The sequence below is a fragment of the Falco cherrug genome, chromosome 10, assembly GCF_023634085.1.
Source record: "Falco cherrug isolate bFalChe1 chromosome 10, bFalChe1.pri, whole genome shotgun sequence".
NCBI classification, from domain to species: Eukaryota; Metazoa; Chordata; class Aves; order Falconiformes; family Falconidae; genus Falco; species Falco cherrug.
Window position 1 is genome coordinate 36135275 of NC_073706.1, and position 27598 is coordinate 36162872.

At 58.6% G+C, this 27598-nt stretch overlaps 1 protein-coding gene across 1 annotated transcript; it reads right to left on the reverse strand.

The window, feature by feature from the left end:
- Positions 1-787: 787 nt before the first annotated feature.
- DUSP8 (dual specificity phosphatase 8) lies at positions 788-27352 on the reverse strand. The gene is made up of 5 exons (XM_055722834.1): positions 27189-27352; positions 10608-10774; positions 8230-8389; positions 7912-8035; positions 788-7524 (listed from the first exon to the last, which is right to left on the reverse strand). Exons 2-5 carry the CDS (start codon positions 10704-10706, stop codon positions 6414-6416), a joined length of 1494 nt encoding a protein of 497 aa, XP_055578809.1. The 5' UTR covers positions 10707-10774; positions 27189-27352; the 3' UTR covers positions 788-6413.
- Between the last annotated feature and the right edge of the window lie 246 nt (positions 27353-27598).

Consider the following 27598-nt stretch of genomic DNA (forward strand, 5'->3'; position numbering starts at 1 on the left):
AGCTGCGGGGAGCCTGCTCACGCCTTCGCCTCCCTCCAAAGCAAACCTGCTGCAGGGGGGAGCAGGGAAATGCTTCCACCAGCCTCTGCTTGAGCACAGCCCAGCTGGAGCGGGGCTGCTGGTTGGCACAGCCAAACTGGTGCTGTGGGGCAGCTTAGTCAGCCATGGAGGGACCTGGGAAGTTCAGAGGGTTTAGCCACAGTGCACAAGAAGCGTGCAGCTGTGTGCTGCCACCATGCCAGGAGCAGAGTATAGCTGGAAGGCAAAATAATTAATAATAAGAAGAAGAATTACTACTAACAGAATGTATTTCAATGCAAACACTCCATGCCTTTGCGCTCTTTAGCTTGGCAGTCTGTACCATCCCCTGCACTTGTGTACACCCATCTGGAGCAGGGCCTGGCCTGTCCTTTCCACCAAAAAGGGGCTGCTCAGGTGCCTGCCTACAGCTTCAGAGCCGTGAATCATGCACCAGACCATCCGAACCCCCTAGAGCGACTGTCTGTGGGCCCATGAATGCCCCAATTAATTTTTATTCCCCTACTCCCTCAGCCATGAGTGTTATTTCTGCTTTGAGTTAGTCCAGCTGCAGCTTCCAGCTGCTGGATCCTATACATAGACATGGGTCTGGCTGTGCATCTAGATCGGGCTGTGCATCCAGCTTCCCGCTGGCTCTGGCCCCCACTGATGCAGCCGAAGATCCATCACCCTCACTAAGCCCCCAGTGAGGACCCTCCAGCCCCACCCTGAGAAGGTCTGACCCTCAAAAAGCAAGGCTGACACCAGCTGTTAAAACACCTATTTGGGTATTTATTACAACACGTTGTTCCAAAATACAAAAGAAAGGAAAAGAAAGTAGAGGGTAGAAAAGCACTGCTGTTTACAGCCTCCAGTAATAAATAAATAAAGACGAGGCAGGGGCAGGGTGTCTCCCCGGGTCTGACAGCAGCACTGGCCAAATGGGCAGCAAGGAAGGGAACGCAGTGGGGCTGGTGGCCAGAGCCTCTCTTCCCTGCTTGGGAGTCCCCAGATACACCAGGGTAGGTGCAGACCCCCTCCCCGTGTTGTGCTTGCTGAGGAAGGGCCTGATCCTGCAGGGACGGGAGCAGGAGCTGCGGAGGCTCAGCTCCAGCATGGTTGGGACCTGCCTGGTCCCTCCTCGTCCATGGCTGCCCCAAAGGCAGGTGAGGTAGGAAGGGTGATGCTGGACCAGGAACCTGACGGGGGTCTGCCAGGGTCCCCTGAGAGAGGGGTGAGACCTGAGCTCTCCGCTCTCTGGTGTGGTCTCAGAGCAACCTCAGAAATGAGTTCAGCACAGCATGATGAGAAGGACCCCAACCCATGGCAAAGCAAAGTCATGACAGAGACAAGAGACCATGCCCAGGCCACTTGCAGAAGGGTGGTGTTAAACCCCGCAAATTAAAATGACTCTTCATGGGGCTGGTGCAGTGCAGAGTGTCGTACTGCAGCGCAGGTGAGGTTCCTCTTCCCTTCCCCTAACGTCTCCTCCTCCACCTTACAGTCATCTGGAAACCTTCAGGTTGTACAAGGAGCCCAGGTGACAGGTGTGAAAAAGCAGCAACGGACTCTGTCCGCTTACGACACCCCAATTTATAGGTGTTGGATAAAGGCCGTATCCAGCCCCATGTTGAGAGCCATTCCCAGCCCCTTCCTGAATCCCTCCAGTACCGGAGGCCGCTCACCTCTCTCCTTGCTGCTCTGACACCGAGGTTGCTCTAACGCTGGCCACGTGCCTTCCCCAGGCCATGCTGTCCCTGGGCAGGGGCAGCGCGCTGGCACGACGAGCACGCTGAAGCCACGGAAGCGCAGGGCATGGGCCACCATGGGGTGCCAGGGCTCCGGCTCGGCCGGGCGGGGAGAGCTTTGCAAACCAGCTGCCGCGGCAGAGCGAGCCCCTGTGGGTGAAGATGCAGCCTGTAGGCGCAGCCAGCAGAAGGTGAGAGCACCACAGCCTGGAGGGAGCAGACTCCGTGGGCTGGATGCCTGGCCAACGCTCCTTAAAGCTGTTACAAAAGCTTTGAGCTTTTGCCGGCTAATCCTCCGTTCTTGGTGCCAGTGGGTTCCTGCCTCTCACAAACATGAGCGAGCGCCTGTATGGGGGAGAGGAGCCGCAGGAAGGGAAGGGAAGAGTTAAGAGGGCAGATCTGCCCCGGGTTTGGGGGTCTTTATACCCTTGTGAAGCAGCACCCTCCAGCTCCTCTGAGGGGTTTGCCTCCTGGGGCTTGGGACAGGCAGGAGCCGTGCCAAGCGCAGCCCCAGCCGGGCTGCGGGAGCAGAGAGAAGGTGTGATGGGGCCTTGCATTTATTCACAACAGAGAAACAAAGAGCAACATACAAAGAGTAAGAAGCAAAAAAGTACAGAATCATAACCATAATAATCGTAATAATAATCATAAATACTCAAATCTATCATTCATAGATTGCAATGACAACACTGATAGCTTATTATCATTAGTATTAAGGATGGGAGGGGGAAGGGGACGGCAGGAGGGGGTCCTGGGGGACATCATCTCCTAAGGGGCAAATGTTGCGGGATGGACATCCAAAGAAACAGGCAGACAAAGAGAAGGGCCAGGGAGGCAGCAGGGGCCAGGGGTGCTGCTGCTGAGGCTGGGACGAGCCTGCTCCAACCCAAGCCTCTGGTCAGTGTTGCCGACCTGCCCGCTGACCCCCGCCGGCTTCGCTCAGGGCCCCGGGGGGCGGCTGGGAAGGAGGTGGCCGGGGGACTCAGCCCGGAGGACAGGCAGGGGCTGGAGGGAAGGGTGCAACGTCCCTTCTAGCCTGAAGGAAAGCTGTGGTTTGCTCCGTCCTTTGTGTGGTGGAAAGCTCAGCCATTGCTCCTGCCGAGACCGTCAGGCACCCAACAGCTTTGTTGGGCGCCCCCTTGAAAGGAGCAACCTTTCCTCTCCTCTGCTCACACTTCTGCCACTGTGCATCCCTACAAACACATGCACCCTCACCAGACTGGCATGGAAAGATGATTTTTGGTTCCAGAGAGGCTTTGTGTTGGGTTGTCTGGCTGTGAGAGCCAGTAAAAAGACTTGGCTGACAGATGATGGGGAGGGCTACCAGCCTGCACAGCCATCCTCGTGATAACTCACAGCTCTGATTCATGGACAAAGTGGTCTATTAGACAGAGTCTGACTAAAAAAAAGTCATTTAATTGCCAGCCACTCAGTGATCCTGGCGGCTTTGGGTCAGCACCAGCAGGAGACACTCGGGCAGGGCTGCTCCATCAAGGTGTATTTTCTGGGTATAGCCTTAGAATATTGCACATCAGAGGGTTTGAGTGCACGTGCCCAGCTTAAGGGGGAAGGATGAATGCAAAGTACACCAAAATAAGGCTGCGGTGGTGGGCCATGAATGTCTCTTGGCAGTTGTGATCTACTGATCTTAAAATCAGCTTCTCTTTGCTCTGGTTTCAGAGGAAAGAGGTGTCCATAGTGCCTAAAGCCTCAAACATGGCCAAGGAGCATCCAGGCGATGGCAGAGTGAAGACGACAAAGAGCAAACCACAGATCTGCCTCTTTGCAGACCTTCAGCCTCATTCACAACACATGCCCTCTCCTTCCCGACTTACCCAGCTGCTTTTTTGCGCTTGTAATGCACCATGTCAGCTAACGGGATGAGTGACAGGAGAGCTTACTAGTGCCTCGTCTCATCTCCCCATCTGGCTGTGCCGACGTGTTCTCCTCTCTTTACTAAACCCCTCGGGAAGTCACCTAGCCCCCTCTCCACCACCCAAAGCTACACCTAACCAGCTCCTGCCAGCAACTGGCCCTACCTGTGCTCAGCAGATCCATGCTGGTGCCAGCCCTGGAGGACTACGGGATGGGCAGGAACAGAGTGATATGGCGCAAGGGTCAGCAGGCGATGACCCTGCCGTGCCTGGGAGATGCCACCACTGAGGGCAGCAAGAGGGGAAGGGGGACCAGCAGCGCCGCTCGGGCAGGAGGCAGGCGACGCTAACCCTGGGCTCCGAGGGCTTACTGAAGGGCAGATGAAGCCTTTTTCCCTCTGTCCTTGGATTTGACATCAGTGCCCACTGAGGAGACCGTGCTGCAAGCGCAGCTCCTGAGCAGCTGCCTGGCTCACGGAGGGGACCCAAATGCTTACTGGAACCCAAACAGGGAGCGCAGAAAACAGCGCCGTGGTTCTTTCAGTGCCAGGAGGGAGAAACGTTCAGGTTGGCAACACTGAGCTGGTCTGAGGCAGTTGCTGGAGGCAATGATGGGTGGCGGCGGGCTTTGGAGGGATGATAAGGTCTCCGACCCTCTCACCCTCATCAAAAGCGATGTGGGGAGAGAGACAGGTGGCCCCTGGCTCTCCAGCCACCCCCATCTCTCCCTGTCTCAGGGAACCAGGCAGGAGCACATGGGTGTCCCCAGCATCTCACCAAATGGCCCCATGGAAATGCAGAAAAACTAAAGCCAGCCTGAAGAGAGCAGGGAGCCTCCGGAGAGACCTGCCTCGCCTGCGGACACAGAAGTGGTTGGGGAAGCAGCCAGCTGAAGCGAGCAGCCCCTCCTCGCACAATTGCAGCTCCTCACGCCTCTGCTTTGTGTTCAGTTTTAAACCTGAGATCATTTGGTTTTGTCACATGTAGTTTGATTTAAAGATAGAAACGAACGACAAGAGGAGGAACAGGGGAAAGGGAAAGAAACCATGTGGACCCAGAAAAAGAAAAAAGCAACACTCCAAGGATGACACGGGACACAGACATGCACAAACAGAGACCCCTGAGGTATTAGCTTTGCAAACTAGTGCCAGATGAGGGAGAAAGCAAAGACAGCCGCAGGGAGAGATGTGCTTTGCCGTGGAGGCAGTTCCATGCCTACAGCTCCAGAAAGCAGCTCCTCAGCAAGCCTGATATTGGGGCTGGGGGCAAGAGCTTGGCTCCCCATTGGGATGGGGGGAAGCAGCCTCTGAAAATAAGTCTGTTGTGCCCCTCCACGTGCTTGCAGAGCTTTGAGTCCAGCTGGCTTGTCACCTGCTGGAAGGAGGGGAGCCGGCCCGGAGGGGAACAGGGCCAGAGGAATCCCAGCACCCGCAAGCACAGTCCCCGTGAGTTTCTCGAATGCAAAGCGAAGGATGGGGGAAACCTGAAAACCCACTGCCCCAAAGGGAAAACGGTGCCCATAGCTCCCAAGCACGGCAGCTGAGGCGAGGTGGAGCCAAGGGGCTGGGGCAGGCAGGCAAGGCACCCCCCAACAAGAAACCCCAACTATCGCCACCTCCCCTCCTCCGCTGCCTGCCCCCTCCCCGCGCAGCTGAAGGTGGCAGCCGGCACCCTTCCCTCCGCTTTGGGTGACTCCCTCCTCGCCCTCTCCAGCGAGGATGGGCAGCCCAGGGAGGAGAGGGGGGCACGGCTGTGGTGGGGTGACAGCCAGGATGGGGACAATGGCTGGGATGGGACGATGGCTGGGATGGGGGTGATGGCCGGGATGGGGATGAGGGGAAGCAAACATAGATCAAGGGGTGAAGAAGAGGCAGCAGCTTCCAGAAGAGTTTTCTGGCTCAGTTTGTGTTGTAAGAAGGTTTACGGTTTGCTTGTTCGCTTGTTCGTTTCTAGAAAAAGTGCCCAGAAGAGTCTCCTGTCCCCTTGTCGGTGTGCCCGGAGAGAAGGGGAGGAAAATCTTTGTTGTCGACAGGAGCTATAGAAGGAGCCACAGGCCTCAGATATTGCTTAGAAACTCGTATTTCAGATTTAAATACCATACACAGTAAAAATAGAGCTGAAAGTACCGCCCCACATTGTCTGCAAATCATTGCCAGAATGAACAGCTTCAATAAATTAAAAACAAAACAAAAAAATTGAAATATTATTTACGTCTCAATAAAAATCGCAGTAAAACCATTTACCTTTTCCTTTGTGTGTGTGTTTTCGGTTTTTTTTTCTTTATATTATATATAATATATATTTATATATGTATAGGGCTGCTCCAGTGCAGCATTTTTAGGATACTTAGCCAGAGAAACACGGGGAGCATGCTTAGTGCACCAGGGTGCCGGGAAGGGGCAGCCGTGGTCCCCCCCACGGGCGCTGCGCCCCATCCCTGCAGCCCAAATCACGACCCCTGCCCCTTCCCACTCAAATTTTAAGCCCAAGTTTCAAGCATGGGTCTCCGAGGGCTGGGACCCCCTGCGGATGTGGGGGGAGGACCGGGGTGGGTGCAAGAGGGACACTAAGCATCCGCCGTTATGTTTCCCGACTCTGGAAAGACTCGATCCGCCTTCGCTTTAGTTTCAACGCGTGCGCTCCCGAAAATGCACACGCGGATATAAATACTCCCCCCACAACCCCGATGCCCCCCTCCCCTCCCCTCTTCCCCCAGCTTAAATATCCCCCCGCCCCGTCCCTGTCCCCGCTCGCCAGGTGCCCCGGGTGGGTGTCAGGACACCTCGATGATCTCCATGCTGCCCGAAAAGCTGGACTGTTTGCTGATTTTCCCCAGCTCTTCCCGGGCCCTGCCCTCGGACATGGTCTCCTCGAACTCCATCTGGCAGCTCCTCCGCTTGAACTGCTTCTCGGCGCCAGCCTCCTCGTGCCAGCTGTGCCGCCCATCCCGCGGCTCGGCTCGCGCCTTGTCCCTCAGTCTGATCTCGCAGCCGCCCGCCACCCCGCCGCAGCCGAACGGCGGTGGGTACGGCCCGGCGCCGGCAAACAGGCCCCCGCCACTGCCACTGGTGCCGCCGGAGTCCACGCCGAAGTACCAGCCGGCCTCGCCGCAGGGCGTGCCGGGGGACTCCAGGTGCACCCCACTCCACGCGGCGGTGGTGGTGGTGGTGGCGGCGGTGGCGGTACCGGGAGTGGCGGCTGGCTGGCCGAGCCGCGGCGGCAGCCCGTCCTCAGCACCGGGGCTCTTGCGTGAGGCGCAGGACCCGCCGATGTTGAGGCTGAGCCCGTGGGCCGGTGAGCCCGCCGGGTGCCGGTGCTTCCGCCGCTGCCTCACCTTGGCCTCCAGCAGGAGGTCGGGGCCGCTCGGCCGGTCAGGGCTGTCCGCCCCTGGGGAGAAGGAGCCAAGGCCGCCGGGGCCTGAGGGGCTGTCCAGCTTGCAGAGTTTTGGGGTGTCCCCAGGGCCGGGGGGTCCAGGGGGTTCCTGCCGCAGGTTGGGGGAGTAGGCAGACTTGATGTCCAGGGAGAAGGAGCGTTTCAGGCGGTTGGTGTCCTGGATGCGCTCGGAGGAGAGGTGCAAGCCGTTGAGCCCCTGCTGCAGGGTGGTGGGCGACAGGACCTTCAGGGTCCCACCCTGCCGCTCAGGGTCACCGTTGGGGGACGCCGAGCCAGCGCCTCTTGGCACCTCCTCGGCCTTCTCTGAGGTAGGTGGTGGGGGATGCCGGCTGCCCTCAGCTGCCTCTGCGGGGTCCTGCTGGGCATCCCCCTCGCCCCGGTCGCCCTTGGACTTCAGGGCCTTGAGGAGCTTCAGGCTCCTCTCGTACTCCAGGAGTTGGCCCAGGAAGTTGAAGTTGGGCGAGATGGACGGGCGACGGTCCTTAACGAACCTGCCGAGAGGCACAGACAGCCCCGGTTGGTGCTCAGCCCTTCAGCAGCGCACGCCTACTCTCTCAGCCTCTTTGGGGAGAAGAGGCGTCATCCAGGACCTCCTGACCAGACCCTCCAAAAGAAAGTGGTCTTGGGGAACCACAGGGCCTTGCGATGCCTCAGGGGTAGAGCTGGGACTGCCTCCCCCTTCCATTTTACTGCTTCCAACCATTCCTCATTTCATGCACTTTATCAAGGGAGGTACGGTTTGGTTCTGCCAGGACTCAGCCAAGACAAGACAGAGCTGCCAGGAGCTCCCACCCTCTCCTTCTGGGCTCAGCCTGCTTTCCTTCCGTGGCATGAAGCATCCCAGCATAACCCCTCCCTGCCCTCTGGGGAAAACTCACCTGTAAGCATCATCTGATGACATACCCATGGTCTTCATGATGTAGGCGATGGCGATGGTGGCCGACCGGGAGATCCCAGCCAAGCAGTGCACGATCACCTGGCAGCTGGACACCTTGGCCTTGTCTGGAGCACGGCAGAGGAAACAGAGGAGAGCATCGATGCGGTCAGCGGTGGCGAGCAAAATGCCTGCAGCCTCCCTCCCCAACCCTCAACCCCTTTGTGCGAAAGGACCAGGGCTCCTGGGAGCAAGATCATCGAGGGCAGAAGAGTTCAGGTTTTGAAGGCTGAGAACTGGGGGGTCCGCAACAAAAGCTCACCAATGAATTCGATGGACTTGTCCAGCCAGGGAAGCAGCTTCTCACAGTAGTTGTCATTGACAGGAATGCGCATGAAGTGACTATCACAGATGAAGTCTGGCTTGGGACAGGAGTTGCTGGCGTTGAGGACATAGCTTATCCCATTCTGCGTCATCAAGTCCTGGTGGGAAAAAAGTGATCGAATGATCAACTGCGTTCAGCCAGCACCGAGTGCTGAAGATCAGCCTCGTCGTGCACTCCCTGCCTTTTCCCTGCCCAGTATTTTCTCTGTGGGTCTCCCACTGCTGCCTTGGCCTCATTGATGGCAGTACAGCAAAGACTATCTGAGAAGGTTGTGTCCATTTAGATGACACAGATTTGAACCTCATCAGATCTTTACCTTGGTCCAAGTAAGACTGGAGACACCCGGAAGGGGGTCCCAGCGACCCAGGAACCCCAGTATGAGAGTCATAGGAAAATACAAGAAAGCAAATCAGCAAAAACTCTGGCTGAAAGCTTTGGAAGTATCAGCTGAGGGAGAGAGGAGGCATCGCATCAACAAAGTGCAATGGGTCATGGGATGCACCCTATGTTAACCAGTGCCAACCCACGTCTTCGCTCCCAGACCCCACAGACACATCGGGAGTTCTCACAGACTTGTTAGTTGTTCACGGTTCTTCACCGTGACATCAGCTCTTGTGCTGGGACACAGGCAGGTGGCGAGGGGATCCCCCTCTTCCCTCCTCCTGACACTGGAGTGAACCTGGGCTGGTTTTCTGTGACTTTTCTGCTTTGGCCACCCAATGGCCATGATCACTGCCCATATTTCTGACTCAATAAAACGCAATGGCACGAGGGAGACCTTGGGTAAGTAGGGTCAGACAAAAAACTGCAATGAGGGGGTGAGCTTTGACCCGTCCCTCAGGGATGTACTGGGCGTGTACTGCTGCATCCACACTGACCTCCATTCTTCCCTCCCAGGGCTGTGGCCAGCTTCACCTGCTACATGCGATGCTGACACCAAATGCATGGCTCATCTGACCCCTGCCTCTTTCCCCGTCCCATCAGGTTGACTGTCACCTCTGCGGCTGGGGGAAGGTTGCTTATGAAAAATGGAGGAACATCTGTGCCGGCTGCTGGGTCTCAGTGCCTGGTCTACTGCATTCCAGGGAAGACCCAGAATTAAACAGGAGGAGAAAAAAAGGAGATAAAAGAGTCCTTCCACAGGTCAGAGTGCATGGAGCTGCCATGTGGGATCCCTCCTTCGGAAGGGGCTGAAGAAGGGAAGCATCACCCATGCACAGCTCCAGCCCTTGACCCTGCTCTGCTGCCTGTGAATAAGGCATCTTCTGGCCACATCGTAGGGATGGCAGAAAACACAGCTCCCAAAGATGAACAAAACCCTCTGAGGAGGTGGGGAGGGAAGGAAACCATCAAATCCCTGCCTGACACTGGCTCCTCGGGAGCCCGCACCGGGGTTTCGGCCCTGGCTCTCCAGCGGCCAGCTCCTGCCCGCCCCAGCAGGCTCTGCAGAGCCCGCCTCGCTCCGTGGAGCCAGCCCAGCTCCCGGGCTCACATTCTTGGCATTTTTCTCTTTCATTTCCTTCTACTCCCCGTATATAATTTCTCTCTCCCTCCTTTCTGTCTCCAACCCCCCCCTCCGGCATCGTGGTCCCTTTCCCCCCTCGCGAGGACGCCCGGCTGGCTCCCTCCTGCCCGCAGTAGGCAGGCGCCCAGCGGCAGTTCAGCTGCAATTTCTCTTTCTGTCTTCTCCCCGTTATTTTTTCTTTCAGCAAAATTCCTTCCCTGGCGTGACATCACAGCACAGCCCTCCCAGCACCTTTAAAAGGGCACTGTCCCTCTTTTTGCCTCTCCCCACAGCAAAACTTGGCTCATTTGGGGGCCTCCTGGGCAAGCCCCTGCCCCTGGCCAGCGCTGCCCACCCCACGCTGCCACGGCTGAACACGCCGGCTTGCTCCCGCTCCCTCTGGCTCCCAAGGGGATGGGAAGCTCGCTGAGATCCGTGTTATCTGGCAGCCTTGCTAGCGAGGTGGGGGGGTGCAAAGCTGGCTCCTGTCCCACATCTCCCTCCAGCTGCGGTAACGCCCGCTCCAAGCCCAGGTGTTTTCCCAGCCATGCTCCTCCTGCCCCTGACTTTGCTACAGGCACTCGGGAAGACCACCCCAAAGCTCATCAATATAAAGGAGTCACCCTGCGACCACCCTCCCTGGTTCCGCCAGGCTCTGCCTACGCACCCCCCTGCCCTCAGCCTCCTGGTAGGGTCAGACCAACCGCGCGTGGTCCTCCCACCGGGCGGCAGTCCTTACTGCCCTCACTCTTCTGCATGGGTGGGGTCCCGGATGGGACAGGGCAGACGTGTCCCCTCGGCAGGGCCGTACCTTGTTTAGGACGTCTTTTTGGGAGCCCAGGTAGAGATGCGGCAGGATGCGCGTGGGACCGACGTTGGCCACAGGCAAGCATGGCTGGGAGATGCTCATCGGCAGGATGGCAGCTGGCTTCCCCTCACAGAGGCCTGGGAAGCAGGACGAGAAGGTGGCAAAGCCTCCTGCAGAGAAAACGGGGTCATTGAGCTCACAGCAGCGAGGCCGAGGCCATCAGTACCTGGCGCCCCAAGGCCTGGGCTGGGGGCAAAGTGGTGATAGCCCTGCAACACTGAGAACGGAGCCCTGAGGAGCAAAAAGCCACCAGCCATTGCTAACCAGTAAAGATGTGTTGTGATGACCGTGCCACACACACAGAGAAAGGCATGCAGACCCAGCTCTGATTTTTATTGCTGCAGCTGGATGTTAACACGCGTGAGGCATCCCGCACCCCCTCGTGCTCTTTGCAACTTCATTCAGACAAACGACGGGAAGAGAAAGTCCTTTCCTTGGCTGCCTACTGCTCTGGGGACAACCAGGCCTGCTTTTCGATAGCAACACCCGCCAGGGCAGGGTGACGACAAGCAAGGTGCAAAAGCTCCCTGGGCTGGGGAGGTCAGCCCAAACCTTGCCGCAACAGCTATGCTTAGACATTGCGGTTTCTGAGTGATGCCCCCTCTGCCCAGCACTGCTGAGCCCATGATTTCCACCACATCGGGCTGGACCAGCACAGCGGTACCTGCAGGCCATTGCAGTTTTTCACGCTCTGACCTTACCGAATGTGACAGCAAGCAGTGCCCAATTTACTGCATCGAGCTGCTGGGCAGTCATACCCAGCCTGAGCATCTCGAAGCTCAATAATGAGAGAAAACCCCCAGCTGGGGCCACAGTAGGTGGCATCTGACAGCCAAAGCTATTGCCATGGTGTCTGGCACAGCCTAAACGTGAAGGAGTCCAGTCTCTAGCTCAAGCAGAGAGAGCACTGACTACTGACTTGAGCAGGGCAGCAAGCATTGCCCTGCCTGCACGGTGGGCAGCTCGGGGGGCTGGAAAACCCCCAGTGCTGTCGCACGTCCTGCATGGTTGCATGAGGCCACCAGTGATCCTGATGTGCTCTCGCTCACTGATTCTGTTGTCCAGGGTAGAGCTGGCTCTGGCTAGCGGTGGCCCAACCTCACTCCCCTCCAGCTGAGGACAGCTGGGTGGCAGCTTGGCGCAATGGAGAGGACCTTGGGTCAGATCAGCCCAACACGTCCTCCTGCAAGTTTTCCCAGTCATGTGAATGAGCAGATGCAGCTTGACATCACCCAAAGGGCAGAGAAGATTCTGGGGCTTGACCACCTTTGACTGTCAGAGGGACCAGGATGCCTCCATAAGATCCTTCTGAAAATCCAAGTCTCTGGACTCAGTCAGCATCATGGGAATCCCTGACCCATCTCCACAGCTAAATAAGATCTTTTAATAAGCCTTCGGTAATGATCTTTCCATTCAGTCTCTCTCCTCTTCAAAAGTGGGGCAACCTTGGCACATCCTCAGTTTACCTTCTCCAGCACCTTGCCAGCATTCCTGCTGGACTTATGGAGCACCCTCCCGGCTGCTGGTGTGGCACCCAAGCTCTGGCGGGGTATGACCGGTGCCGCAGACAACCCACCTCCCATATCTGGGAGGCGAAGCTGATGGAGAAGCCAGAACAGCACACAAAATCATGCTTGCACCACCCGGGAACACCCAAGGTCCTCCATCACCCTCCACCTCAGCAGCTCCTGGGGTCAGCTTCCACTGGCCCAAGAGGAAGGTATCCTCCAACCAACCTCTTTCCTCCCCTCTCGCCTTTTCCTGGCTGGCAGCTAACACAGCTCCCAGCTTCAAAACCTGGCCAAGCCACCAGGGGTAGAGTTAAAGCACCTTATCTTCTCCAGCACTTCCTTTTCTCTGGCTCCCTCCGAAATGACATCACCTCTCAACTGGGACATTAAGTCAGAGTATAAGCAGGAGGCCCAGGAGGCCCAGCACAGGTGTAGCACGGCTCCGGTTACTGCTCATCCCTGCGCTGTGTCCCCATTGCCAAGGAGTGTAAATCACCGGCCAGAGCCCTGCACGGACACACACGACCTCCCCGCTTCACCCCAAGCTTCAGCACATGCCACCGGTGCCTGGGGGATGCTGGAGCAGGAGGCAGAAGCTGCCGTACATGGCACTGAGTGCGGCGCAGATTCGACCCCTGTACTCATGCAAGACAACACGGGGATTTTTCCAAAGGCACCCGGCACATTTTTGGGGAGCAGAGTGCAGGCAAGCGCAGCCCCAGGGATCGATGCCTGCTCCGGTCCCCAGGCCCCCAGCCTCCTGCGCTCACTCACACCCGGCGGCAGCTCCACGTGCAGCTTCCATTGCTCTTTGAAGGCCGGGAGCGTGGGGTGATCTCACAGCTCAAGCAGGTCGGGGCATGCCGCTCTCTCCCCCTTGCCCGCCCCCGCTCGCCAGGCAGCAGCTCCTCTGCCAGCCCGGCCTGGGGAAGTCCGGGCAGGGGAGGCTGCAAAGCCGGCGGGGGTGTTTGCGGAGAGGGGCAGCAGCACCCTCGGCTGCGGTGCCTGCCCCGGCACGCTGCCAGCAACTGCAGGATGCTGGCACCTGAGATGATGCCTATAGCTCCCCACTCTTGTCCCAAGCACAGCCTCAACCCTGTGACTGGGAGCCCGGGCATGCTCCCATCCTGCCTGTCCTCGTTTCCCCCATGCCTGCAGCTGCTGAGGGCAGCCCGGGCTCGGGGGAAACCCTAGAGATGGGGCCGAGTACCCGATGCCATCCCAACCTCGAAGCAACGCTCACCCCACCCCGCACCGGCTGCTCTAGCATGCCTTTCATTTTTAGAAAGCAAAGCAGCTCTTCAAAACAATCCCAAAGGCAGTGAATGTCCCTGGCTGGGCTCCAACCGATACCTCGGCTTTCCCCCTCTTCCATTCCCCGGGCCACGGCTCCCAGCTTTTGCTGGGAGAGAGCGGCAGAGCCCCACAGGGTGAGGAGCCAGGGCAGCAATGGGTCTTTCTATCCTCTTTTATTCTCAGCGCCGGTGCTGGGAGCACCGTGTCTCTTGGCACATGGGGAATTAAGCTGAGGAAGGATCTGTACCTGAACGTGGAGCGGGTGCTTGGGGATCTCTGGTTTCCTTGTGATGCTCCCCTTGAGCCTGGCGAGGGCTTGCTGGGGAGGAGCTGGTCCCTGCAGGCACAGCCCAATGCTCTGCTCACATCTCCAGCATTCCTGAGGGCTCTCAAAACCATTCCTTGGAAAACCCAGTGCCTTCCTGTCTCCCACAGGCAGAGGTGGGCCCAGGAGGGGAGGGGGGCTGTTTGGGCACAGGGAAGCAGGCCAGAAGTGGGGACACCTTCACTGCTCCTGCTGAAGACGGAGGAAGAAGGAGCCAAGAACCAGCAACATGCAGGGCTCCGGGAGGGCTGGGAGGTGAAAATCACCCCCCACCTTTGGGGGGTTCATTCAGCAATGCCCCCAGAGACACAAACCCCCTTATCAGTGTCCCGCTTAAGGCAGGGCTGAAAAGGATCACAGCTTTTGGGAGGGAGAGGAGTGCTGCCAGCACCCCAGAGGAAAGAGGGAAACCGAGGCACGGGGTGTTGCAGCAACTTAGTGCCAGAAAAGTGCAACAACTGAAGCCTCATTTCTTCTCCCATCCCAGGCCTCACTCACGGGGTGCTGACTCCCCTTCTGCCTCCTGCTGCGCCCTGCAGAGACCCCTCTGGGTCAGCCCCCAGCCCTGCTCTGCATGGCCCTGGTGGCTAACAGAGGAGGGGGAAAAAAACCCCACAACTCTTCCCCATCCCCATCTTTGCCAGGCCCTCCCCTCTGCATATTTTCCAGCTGAACATCTATGACAACGTCCCAGAGAAACTGGATTTGCTGGGAGAACAGACACCACAGAGGGAAGGTGGCCAGCCGGGAAATCCTTCCCGAGCCCCATCCATCAGCCCAGAGGGAGAGGCCAGTAGCATCTTCGAAAAAGCTCCTGTAAGAGCAGCATTGCTGCAGCTGCTGGGGAGCCCTGCACCTTTCCCCCCTGAGCAGCAAACTGCAGGGTGAGGAGCCCCTCCGACACTCTCTCTTCGCAGCAGCAGCTGTGTGAGACCCTGAGATGGCTACAACCGAAACAAAAAGCCCCAGTGCTGGTGCGGGGCTGATGGGCATGGAAGGAGATCAGAAGGTGGAAGGAGAATGGTGCTGGACTGCTGAGCTGGGACCCTGCTGCACGTGGGACACTGGCAACTTCTCAGGCATCACCCCTCACCCTGCAAGCTGCCCTGGTCCCCTCTCTGCCAAGGCAGGGCAGCAGTAGTGGTGCAGGGAAGGTGACACAGAAGGGGACAAAGTCCTGGCTAGGGACAGGGATGTGGTATGGCATCATTTTCCTCCTGATGGTAAGCCCCAGCTTTGGGGATTTACAATTCCCTGAGTGCACAGGATCTTAGGGGAGATGGTGCTGGCGACAAAAGGGAGACACGGGGCACCTTAAGCAAGGCTAGCCCAGCTCCCTGCTGATCCCTGCGATCCTCCCTGCACCAAGGCCGTCTTCCTAGGCTGGAGGCATAAAGTGGAGACAGAGGAACAACCGGGCTTCAACACCCTCTCATGTCTTGCTCCGACGGCTGCAGGCTGCCCATTCATCTCCATCCCCGTGGACTCACCTCCTTCAGGCTCCCTTGGAACAACCCCACAGCTCTGGCCTCAGGTGCTGTGCCCCGCCAACTGCAAGAAGCTGCACACTTGCAAGAAGCAAGAAGATCCCCAGGGCACCTGCCTCACCCCAAAACCACTCTTCAGGAAAGCCCCATGCCTCCTGAACACTCCCAGCCCCACGAGTCCCATAAATGCCCTCCCAGAGGCACACAGCAGCAGGGACATGCCCCGTTTGCCAGCCTCCCACGTGTGTAGAGGAGCACATCCAACCCAAAGCCCCGCAGCAGGCAACAGTGAAAAAGAGGTGACATGTCACCCCACTGTGCCATCAGCCCTGAGGAGGAGGGCCACAGGCAGAGCTGCGAACCCTCCCTGGGACAGCAGCTGCTGCACCCCACCTCCTCACACCAGCAGCTGGCAGGAGACCTGCCGAGGGTATTAAAGAGGCGGTTTATAGCCCACCCTCATTGCTCCCATAATGAGTGTTAAAGAGCAGCAGCCCGAGCTGCTCTGAGACCTGTTCCCCATGCAGGTGTTGGAGCTTTTGCAGCAGCCCATGGTCCTGCTGGTGGGTTTCACGCCTGGGCTCATGCTGGAGACCCTCTGCCCCCCTAAAGCTCCTGGCAGCCAAGGGGGCTGAGAGAGGTTGTGCTCTGCCCAGCTCTCATTAAAATGCCTGTGGTGGCTGACAGCCGCTGCCAGGGCGGCACGTGGCGAGGGGCAGCGGGGCATGCAAGCAAGCACGCGCCTCGGCTGCTGCTGGAGCAGCCACTGCACCGGCACGGCTCCCCCGCTGCTGTGCCGGCTCGGTGGCCGGGATGCCTGGATGCCCTCTCCTCATCACCTCAGTCCCCTGGGGATACGCTGCTCCCAGTGCCCCGACACATCCGTCCCCAAGTGTTAAACCACCTTGCTGAACTACGGCATGCCAAGAGACGACAGGAGCCGGGGGGGGGGGGGGGGGGGGGGGCGGGCGGGAGGCGGCCACGACGACACCTGCAAAACCCCAGCCCTTGCCTGCATCGGGCTCAGCCTTGGCAGGGCAGTGAGCCTGAGCATTCAGCCGAGCATCTCTGCAGCAGGTTGAATTGAAGGAAGGAAAGCAGAGGGGCCAAGCACACTGCACGTCGGCCCTCAGAACCGCGGGGAAAATCCCTCTTTGCAAAACGCTGTCTCCCTGGCTCTCTGCTGGGTGGGAGCCTGTCGGGGCCGGCAGCAAAGCCGGGCAGCATGATGAAACACCGCTTACTGCCACCCTTACTCACTGCGCTCCGGGAAGCTCCGGAGCTTTGTCAGCACTTCCCACTGCCTGGGATGTTTCTGGGATTTCCCCTTGCCTCCATCCTGGCTGTTCCCCTCCGGTGCTGCAGCCCCCGCTGCGTGTGCCCAGCCCCGCCGGGCTGGCGGTGCCCCGTGCAGGCAGCTGCCTGCTCTGCCCACCTGCCTGGTGCCAGCCGTGCTCCACCGCCCGGCCAACTCACCCTCCCCTGGGTGATGCTCTATACTTCCACCCGTCTCGATGCATCGGAGAGAGATGTCTGGTGCTCTCCTAGTCCCCGGCCCAGCCTCTGTGCCTTCACCCTCCCTTCACTTGGCACTAAATTTCATCACCCCGCTGCTGGCTCCTTTCCCCGCCCCCCCCCCCCAGCAGCAGGGATGAGAAAACTGATGAATCAGCCCTATTATGGATTCATGTGAACTCCCCATTTCCCCTATGGTCACCCCGAAGAGCCTGTGCCCATCTGCTGCTACATTGCCTCGCTGCCACCCAAGCTGTGCCAGCTCCCCGGCCTCACAGGACCTCTCCCAGACCCCTCTCCCATTCTCCCAAGTGAGCAGAAAACATCCTTAAAAAAAAAGGAAAAGCGGCAGAAAGGAAGCCCTCCACCCACACAACCACGGACACACACTCCCCGAGCTGCCGGGCTTGATTTTCCTCTGGTGACTGTGCCTGCTTTGGACCAGCCTTACTGGTTCTAAGTAAAGAAAAATGTGTCATTTCCAGGAGCGACTTATTACTAATGACACCATCACCGGGTTATGTGCTTCATGCCACAAAAACCTGTCAAGCACTTTTAGCAGGCTCCCATTTTTAAGTGGTGATGGAGGGGAAGTTTCTTGATTCAACCATTCGGTAATCTAGGTCATTCCAGGCTCGGTGTATTTTTAAGCTGCTCCAGTTAATACCCCCTTCCTCTGCGTGCCCTTCACCCCGGCACCGGGAGCTGGAAACACCGCAATCCCCCTGGAAACACCGCAATCCCCCGTTCTGAAAGACCCCCCCGAAGATGGGCAGGCGGCACCGCGCTGCTGGAGCGAGATGGCTCCTGCGGGTGGCGGCGGGGGGCTGCGGGCGATCGTGCGCCCCTCACCCCCGGCCCCGCGGCCGCCCCCGGTCCGAGCCGCGATGGTGCCGGCAGGGCCCGCCGCGGCTCCCGCAGCCTTCCTCCTCCTCCTCCTCCTCCTCCTCTTCTGCTCCGGCCGCGCCCTTGCCGAGCCTGCCTGGGTGGAGAGGGGTTCAGGGGACCCCGGGGCGGTTCCCCCCACCCTCAGCCAGGCAGCCCCTCACCTGCCTGGAGGAGCTGCCCCTTCCCTGCTGCTGCCTGCGGGACCGGGCTAGCCGCCTCCGCAAGCGCTTCCGCACGCTGCCCGCGGCTGGGAACCGGCGAGCGCTCGCCCCCCGCACGCTCGCCCCGCGCCCCCCGCACGCTCGCCCGCTGCCTGCGCCCTTTGTACGCGCAGCCACCGCGCTGCGGTCCCCGCCGGGCGCTCGGCAGGAGCCACCCCCGACCCCCGGGCATAGCTCCCCCTTCCCCCGCCGCCCCCCTCGGAAGGAAAGGAGCCGGCCGGCTGACAAACCTCTCATGTCCCTGCTCTCCTTCATCCTCCGCACCCTTATTTTCAGCTTCATCTGCCCCTCGCGCATGTCTGGCCAAAACTGGTCCTCGGCGGGAGCGACCACCACATCCAGGGGCATCCAGGCAGCCGGGCTGCGCTCGGCGGCGCCGCTCGCCTCAGCAGAACACCAGCTGGCCGGCACGACCGCGCTAACAAGCCCCCCCCCCCAAAGCCCCTCTGCGGCACAGCACCGCCAGCCCCCGGCCCCAGCCCTCAGGCTGAAAAAATAAAAAGCACCAAAAAGTCAAAAAGCTGGAAACCGAGCGGGGCGGGGGGTCCCGGCGCAGCCCCCTTGCCCCGGCCGCCCTGCGCCTCGCCCGCCGCCGCGCAGTGAGCTCCGCCGGGCGCGCAGCGCTGCCGGGCCCGCCGCGCTCCCATAGCTAACGGGTCAGGCATGCGGCCGCATTCCTTACTCAGCGCACAGACACGCAGCGCCCGGCCTGACGCAGCCCTCGCTCCCCGCTTAAAGGCGCAACCACGGTTTTCTCGCCCGCCCCGAGCCCCCCCCCCCCCCGCCCCCGCAGCCCCCGGTCGAGAGGGATGGCTGGATTTGGCCCCGCGGAGCTAACGTGGGGACGGGGACTTAGAGGGAGGCAGCTACCCCACACCTCTTTTAGCACCAGTCAGGGTGGTGGGTGATCAAACCCCCAAGAAGGAGGGGGGATGCAGTCCCGCTCTCCATCCCTGCTGCCCCCCGGCCGGTGACCGGCATCCTCTGGCTGTGCCCCATGCCCACCACCACTCCTGGCCATACCGATGTGCATCCCCTGGGGTATGTTTAACTCTGATCCCCAGCCCCGGGAAGCGCAATGCCACAATCTCAGGTTCTCCAAGGAGGAAACTGAGGCACAAAAGATTAAATAACTTCTCCAGGGCTCTCTGCTGCAGGGCAGAGCTCGGGACCAGGGTCCCTACCCATCAGCTCATCTTTCCTCTTGATGCCTCCAAGGAGAGCATCACCCAGGAGGGATGCTCATGCTGGAGTCATTTCAAACAGCTGGAGGCAGACAGCCCCCAACAGCTGGCAGGGAATGGGGCTGGCACTGGGCTGCTCACGCCTGTGTGTGGCCACATCTTATGGAGGTATGTGCCCAGTCCCAGTGCCACAGGGCTGTGCTCTGGAGGAGATGCACCCTCCACCAAAGCCTTCTCAGTGCAGAAGTCCAGCAAGACAAGACATGTAGGAATGGGCTTTCCCAGTCCTGCTGGGGTCTATCCATCAGCAGTGGCTTCTGAAGCAGGTGGGGGCCTTTCTTCTTTGCATTTGTCCTGGGGGAGAGAATTACTTGTGTCCCCCTTTCCTACCCGTGGGACTCCTTAATACGTCTCCACCACGTTTATTGGTCTAAGCCCAAGCCTCCAGAAAATCATTCAGGATTATAGCAAGCAGAGGAGCGAGGCGGGGAAGGGGTGGGGGGTGGGGGGGATGTATTGTGCCTTTGAAAATCTGAAGCTTTACAGGCTGAAAAACCCCAGGCTGAGCCATATGTGAGTGACTTCAGTGTTTTTCCTTTGAATGACATCACATGAGATGAGGTCATTGGCATTAACTAAGTGCTCTCCCGCACCCCACCCCCCACCCCGAGCGGAGCCAGCCTCCTAATGAGCCTTGTTGTTGTAACAAATATGGTTTGATTATTATCAGATGTGGGTCAGAGGTTGGATAAAATTCAAAGCGTGCTCCAACTAGGCTGGAAGAGAGAGGAGCAGCCTTCCCCCAAGAGCTGTGCTTGGGAAGTGGCTCTCACAGCAGCTCTGCAGGGGGGCTGTGGTTCCCTACATTTGCCACCTCTGTCCCTGTGAGGGAGGGCGCGTGAAGTTGGTGGCCAGTGCCAATGGCTCCCAGCGTGGAGATGCCTCCATCTCCTACCGCTGCTGCACCAGCAGTGCTCTACCCATGCTCTACCCAGGCGATTCAGCTGCAACCTGCTCCGTTGGCTGTGGTGGGGGCTCTGCTGGCGTGGAAACCATCGGTGGGTTGTGCAGGGGCAGCAGCTGGCTGCTCTGTGCCAGCCAAGGGGGAGGCTGCAGGAAGCACGTGGTGAATTAGGGGGTGCAATCATCAACCTGCCCCCGACCCAGCAGTACAGAAGCATGCATTTGCCTTCCCTCGCTGCATTGTGGTTGCCTGACTCCCTTAGGTCTGCAAGACCCTGCAGCACAAGTTATTTTGGTACTGACAGGCTCCTTCAGGATGTGTTTGGACTGAGTTTTCAGTTTAGGGCTGCTGGCAGCCCCAGCTGGGGAGCTGGGCATGACACCACCAAGCAGCCCTTGATGCAGGAGGCTCACCGGTATCTCACATCCCTCTGCCCCTCAGTAAAAGACAAGCGAGCACAGGTAGTCAGCAACCCCTTCCTCAACCCGCATGAGGTCCAGCCCACGGAGATGCCATCTGCAGCCACCACTTCCCAGGCAGAATCCTCCCCCCCACTCCCTCCCCACCTTCTCTGCTCCTTTGCCAGGACCAGGGTAAGGTTTGGGAGCTGGCACCGGCGTAGGGGAAAGCTGTCAAGTAGAGAGAAAAAAGGCAACACCCATAGTGCAGCAATACATGCCGTGTCATCAGCTGCTGCCCCTTGGCCCCTGCCCACAGGTGCTCCTCCCGGCCAGGCTGTCACCCATGCTGCCTCCAGCCCCTATTTAGCAGACAGAGATGCATCACCTGGGGAGAGATGCCCAGCCTGGCCTTGCTTTCATTGCCACAGCACCCGCTGGCAAAAAAGCATTGCTGCAAGGGGTCTGACAGACTCACAAAACGCGCCTGCAGAAGCAGCAGCAGAACGAGCCCCTGTTCAGCACCTACGTGCCCATCATGACAGTACCTATAGCCTGGCAAGAGCACAGCGACGCAGTGGCCAGCAGTTCCTCTCTCCACTCAGTGCCGGGACCTTATATGCCAGCGCTGACCTCCTGCACGCGTGCGGTGCAGGCCCAGGGAAAGGGGCAGGCAGGTTTCTCAAAAGGAAGGAAACCATAACTGGGCAGCGGCTCCTGCCCATCGGGATCTCTGACTGGGGAAGCTGCCTTCCGTCGGCTTTCCAGAAATGAGAAATGAAATGACATGATGGTTTTGTAAGTCTTGGCAACCAGAGGGCTGCTCTTCCCTAAGTCCCTTCTCCTCCATCCCTCTCTGCCTTTGGCCCTTTTGCTCGCCTTTTCTGGGTCTGACAGCTAAAAACGCAGCCAGAGGGGGAGGGGAAGCTCCTCGGGGTAATTATAGAATCGGGAAAACAAGTTGTCTGACGACAGCGTTGCTAAACAGGGAGGTTTAGAGCATAGGTCTGGAATACAATCAGCTCGCACATACGTGACCTGGCTTAACCCCTCCCAGGGATGCAGCCGCTGGTCCAGCCGGGGCCAAAACGCTCCCAGGCATCTCCCAGTCGTGGTGGAGGGTGGGAAGGGGGCACCTCACCCCAACACCACACCTCGGCTGTGGAGACTGGGAGTGCTCCCTAGAACCACGCTGGGCTGGGTGGCTAGGGTTGGATGCCAGCACCCACTGGATGCGGGCTGGAAGGGTGAGAAAACACGGTCCTGCCCTGGCCAAAGCGGTCCTGGGCGGCTTTGCTGCAGGAAGGAAACTCCTCCGGTGCCATGGACCCAGGGGTGTCCTGTGCAAGAGGGAAGGAGGTTCGGCGAGTTACCTAAACCTCCAGGGCTGTCAAAATCAGAAACCATGGTGTTACCATTTGGTTTCTACAAAAAGCACCTCTCCTCCTAGGCGGGCAATAGTGCCCTACCTCCAGCGCTCTGGACAGGTAGAGCAAAGCATCGCCACAGGTCATCCCGCTGCGCCCACCACCTACGGCCTCAGAAAAGCTGAGCATAACCCCCTCCACAGCACTTCTTACCCTTCTTCTGCTCCTGAGCACAACCAGGATCCCCATCCACATTATTTGCAAAGCTGGTTCTTCCAAACTCCCATATGTGGGAGAAGCATGAGAGAGCCACGCGAGCACTCCTCCCCACCTCACCCCACCCCTGCACCCTCTTTACTCATACCCGCACTCCTGCCAGCCAGGGATCTCCTTTTGGTTCCTCATGGTACGCTATGGGATGGAGATGTCCACGGGTGGGCAGAGGTGCTTGTGGGACAGAGACAGTCATTAGACTTTAGGAGAAAAACTTGTGGGTACATCTGATGGATTCACGCTAATAAGTCCCCAAGTGCTCTTGCAGTCTGAGGGTGCCTGAACTAGCCCTAACCTGACCTACACGTGCATCTTCAGGCCCATGTATCGAGCAGAGGCTCTGCTGGAGTCGGCGGACAAAGTCCACCAGTTAGTGCATCCCACACGTGCTGTATGCCCGGGAGACACGCTCACACACCAAAGCCGTCAGATGAAATCGCAACGCTGTCCCAGAGCGGGCGGTGAGGAAGGTGACCATCAAATAACCAGCTGCAGTGGAGTCCTGCTGGCCCACTCCTGCCAGCTTCTGACTGATGACCAAAGCCTGGGTGTTCGGGGTATTTTCTTTCTTAAGTTTTAAATTATTTTTTCCTTACATCGGGTTTGTAAAGACACCTCAGTCCTGGTTCTGGATCCTGCTAAGCTTTTAGCTTCAGCACCAGCCATGACAAGCTTTGCAGATTGTTTTGTATTTCTGCTGCCTTTTGGATACACATGCCGACTCCAGCCCCTGCAACTGGCTAAAAGCAAGTTCCCTCTGCTCTGCCCTGCCTATGTGCTGCTTTTGCACCTGCCTAGCTCGCCTTCTTTCATTCATCTTCTCTTTTCCTCTAAAACAGCCCCAGCCCAACATTTTTTCAAGCGGTGCAGGCAGCAACGGAGGTGTGATGCTGGCATGTGGCATCTCACCAACATGACATGTAAAAGCATCATGGTATTTTCAGCCAAGGATGAGCAAAGTCACATTCAGCTGCCCTGAAGTTTAACCTCCTTTTAGGACTGCCCTATGCAAAAAAACCACCCCTCCAACAACCAACAATAAAACAAAACAAAAAAAAAAAAACTTTTTCTTTTTTTATTAAAATTATCTGTTCCTGAGTCCTTGTTTCCCAAATAATTCCAGCCAGTGCTGAACCCACTCACGGCCGGGCAGCCCAAGTCAGCTCCCGCAATGGAAACCCCCTTTCTTTTCTCACTACATTTTGGCCACTCTGAAGTCACCTGCCTTTGGTAGATTCCCCTGAAATCCCCCAAATCTCAGCCCCCTCCAGATCACCGCCACCACGCAATCACAGCTCTCGCTGGCCGTGCTGGTGGCTGCGGCGCTGCCGGGCTGGAGAGGACCTAGGTGATGGCCAGCGCTGCCAAGGCCAGCCTGCTCACCGAGGAGGAGGATGGCGAGTGGAAGGCTGGGAGGGATTTCTCGCTGATGATATTGTTACATTCTTTCCGAATCCTGGGAGTAAACAGACGCTCCAAATTTAGAAAGAACAGGACTGGAAAATTTAAACATTCCTTGAAGAATTGGTACAAAAGGCGGGGGGGGGGAGTGGGGGGTGTGGGGGGGCTGAAGATGATCTCACACTCACTCCCGAGCCAGATGAAAAGCTCATGACTCCAGCTCAGAAGGCGAGGGGCCTGTTTCAGGTCGGAGCGTGATATCGCACTGATAAAGCTCCCCGGGCGCACGAGACCACAACGAGAAGAGCCTCCGCTGTGCGAGGGGGTCCCACCTTTGGCAGTCGGGTGGGGGGACCACCCTGCTGACCACCCCGCCAGCCCGGGTCCACCTCCAGCCGGCAGCCAGCTTTGGGCACAGGACCACCTGGCTCAAGGACCAGGAGCAGGGGCAGGATGGGTGCCTGAGCATCATCTGGCCGCGCATCCCAAGCCCTCAGCTGTCGCTTCTAGCCACTGAATGGGAGCAAAGGGACATCTCCCCACCCTGTGCCATAGCTGGACAAACAGAGAGGAGCTGGTGAAGCTCAGCACCCAGCAGCTCAGCACCGTGCTACGGCCCTGGCCAGGCTCCAATACAAGAGCTGGCACGCGGGAGCCATCAGGGAGTGATGGAGCCAGACCGCTGCTGCTGCTTCATAAACAGATAATGGCTGTTAATAAAAACCAAGTGGGAGTTTGCACAGGGATAAAAGAAGGTGGGGGGGGGGGGGAGGGGGAGCAAAGTGGGGGGAAAAAAGAAAAGCAAAGAAAAAAAGCAAAAAAAAAGCAAAAAATAAAGCAAAAAAGCGAGCGTTTGTGCTGAAGTAAACAAAGGTTAAAGAACAGTCAGGCTCCTGCAGGAATAGCAGAGCTGGGCTGGGAGGGAGGGAGGGGGCATTACGTAATGCAGGAAAAATGTTGGCTCCATTCAGTTTTCCACCACTTCATGTGATGTCAGGAAAACCATATAAATCAACAGTCTTTCTGCTCCCACGGATGGAGGGCAGCAAGCAGCACTATTTATACTTACACAATTAAAAAAAAAAAAAAAAAAAAAAAGGAAAAAAGAAGAGAAGCTGAATATTTCCAAGACTGGGAATAATTGACTCAGATTCCTCCTTCCCAGCCCGCTGGAATTGCTACTTCTGGACTGTTAACCCTTGACGGGTCCCTGCTGCCACTCCTGCCACTCCCAGCTCCCCCGTCCTTGCCCATCAGCTGCTTCAAGGGTCTGAGGGACGATGGGCTGGAGGTGACCAAGAACGGCCAAGCACCCAAGCGTGGCGTTTGCACGAGGTGGGGACACCAAGGCAAGGGTGCGTGTCACACCTGCAGGGGCTCAGGAGAGCTGGGGAGCATCGAGGGGCTGCCTAGTGTGCCCACACCGGATTGGGGACCCACAGGACGGGGTTCCCTGGGGTGCTGGCATCCATTTAGGGACAGGCTGAGATTGCAGGACAGGACCCTGAGATTTCAGCAGCCCTTGCCAGCCCGACTGCCCCTGGGGTCACAAGCCACCTCTGGGAAGGACCCAGGCACCTCTCCTGGGACACAGGATGGGCTGGGGTGGGACAAGGTGCCTGAGCCTGGAGCAGACAGATCGAGGGGTTAAATCCCACCAGGGCGAGGGGTCAGGATCAGGCCCAGGCACACATCCTGCCCCAGACCTCCCAAGCACTGCGGAGCTGCCTCTCAAACCAGGGGGCTGCTGCCCAGCTGCAGGCAGGAGGGAGTGCTGCCTGCCGCCCCGCGTGCCCAGCCGCCCCCGATGCTCCGCAGCTGCTTCCAGTCACGATTTCCATGCAGAACGCCGCCGCCATGACCCAGTGTTCCACATTTTGGTTCCCGTTTTTTCTACCTGCTGGTGGCCCATCTTCCACATCAGCTTTGCCTGTGCCTACCACCGCCATGCTGCTGCACAGGGGTCTGGGCTCCCGCAGCCCAGGGGGATGGAAATGTCTGCCCTGAAGATGGAGGATGCATGTGCCCCCATGGGGTGCAGGTTTGCTCGTGGGGGGCTCAGCTGATGGCCCAGGGGGGGTGGCAAGCTGCCGGTGTCACCCAGCATGGGGCACGCCATGCATGCGGCTGGGGTGCACCGGGGGTCCCCCAAGCCTCCCCTCACTTTCCCAGGGAGGACGCGGCTCCGGGGCTTTCAGGACCACCTCATTCAGCCCCATCCCTGCTTCAGGAGGACTCAGGGGTGGGGGTCTGCAGCCAGCATATAGCACTGCCCCTCACTCAGCCCTGGGGGAGCGGCGTTGGGTTGGGGGTGCCAGGGTCACACTGCGAAGGCTGTTTCCTGATCCATCCTGGTGACTATGCAGGTTCCTGCCCAGACGTGACCAAAGCCACCTACTCCTCCTCCTGCACCATGTGCCAAGCCTGTTTACACCGCGCCGACCTTGGAGCCACAGGCACAGCTGCCGGGGTGGGCCAGGGGCTGCTGTGGAAGCCCATAGCAGCATCCTCCAGCACTGGCCTCAGCAGAGCTGCTGCAACTCAGGCCACGTTAATTAGCTTTATTGTGATTTCGTTTAGTCTCTGCTTGCCTTTGAAACCCTTGAACCAGGGGGTTTATTCCCGCTATTTCTCTGCTCTGTTCTCCCCAACACGAAGCAGCTCTAACTCAAAGCAGCTCCCTGAATGCCACTTGCTGTGCCACCCTGCCCATCACAACCACACCTTCCCAGGGTCTGTCATGCTGCTGGATTTGCAGGGGCAGCTGCCCTCCATCGCTGTGACACTCTGGGGACACAGAGGTCGGTACCCTCTGCCTCAGCCCCAAAGCTGCACCCTGTTGCCACAGGATGAGGACAGGCCTGGGGAGCCGAGGATCCCCATCTCCGTGCTTCTGGTGCTGTCGAGGAGCCTGGATGAGTTCAGCAGGACCAAGGGGCTGGGGGGGGGGGCGGGGCGGGGGGGCAGCGCCTGCCCACGCCTCCGTGGGCAGAAAGCTTGGAGGTGGGCAGCCAGCCAGGCAGACACCCGGCTGTCCTGGCCACGGGGAATTAAAGGCAGCTTTAACTCTCCCTTCAGCAGCTCGTGACTCTTTCTCCTCCTTTCTGCTGGGCTGGAGAGTTTCATTCATCAGTCGCCTGCCTCCCATTTTGCTCTGTGAGAGGGCTGTAATTAGGGCAGCGCGTGCCTCCTCCTGCCTCTGTGCTCGTGCCTGGGGAGCATCATCTCCAGCAGACCCTGACTCACCCAGTGATGACCCTCTGCCCCTCTTCCCCTTCCCAGCACATCCACGTATCTCCTCTCCTGCCCTCCCTTTAACAGCAGTGAGAGCTCCCGAACCGGGTCTGGCCCTTGGCACGTTCACCGGGGATGAAGCAGCGTGGGGATGTAAGAACGAAGGGCAGCTTTCGGATGGCTGGATCCATGCCACCATGATCCCTCCACAACCTCCTCTCTCATTCACCCTGGTGCTGGATGCAGCGGTGGAGAGCTGGACAGCACAAGGAATGAATGCACAGGGAGGACCCAGCAATGCCAGCGTGGCTTGAGCCTCCTCGGCATGCGTGTGAGGCTGCCCTCTGCCACCACGGCCACCGGTGGCCAGGAAATGCAGATGGACATGTGTGGCCATGGCTCCGTAACTTCAGACTAAGGGGTAAGAGTGCCAGGTGAAGTGGTAACCCAGGGCTCCTACCTGTGAGGATGGAGACACTGTGGAAACAGCTATCCAGCTTGCCCAGGAGGATGGAGAGGAAGCTGTCAGCAGCCAAGCCGGTCACATCCCGCGTGCTCTGGTCATAGACCACCACGTCCTGGTGCTCCTCTGCCTCCACCTGCAGCAGAACAGCAAAAACTGGGTGTCAGAGAAATAGGCTGAGCACTGAGGAGAATGCTGCCCACACCACCATGGGAAGCAAAGCTGAATTTACCGGTCACACAGCAGGAGACCCCAGCTCCACAGCATCCGCACCAGCTGGCTTCACTCACCAAATGGAGGGTCCAGCCAGGCTGGGACTCCGCTCCATGGCTACAGGCAAGCGTGTCAGCACAGATGCTGCAGGAGCAGCCCCACCAACCATGAGCGCTTCTGAGCATCCTGCCCCA

Excerpts from the sequence above, each read along its gene's own strand:
- DUSP8 (XM_055722834.1), bottom strand. The coding sequence starts at position 10,706 with ATGAGCATCTCCCAGCCATGCTTGCCTGTGGCCAACGTCGGTCCCACG. Across the intron at positions 8,390-10,607 it reads AAAAAGACGTCCTAAACAAG|GACTTGATGACGCAGAATGG; the intron begins GTACGGCCCTGC and ends TTTTCCCACCAG. Across the intron at positions 8,036-8,229 it reads CAAGTCCATCGAATTCATTG|ACAAGGCCAAGGTGTCCAGC; the intron begins GTGAGCTTTTGT and ends GCCGTGCTCCAG.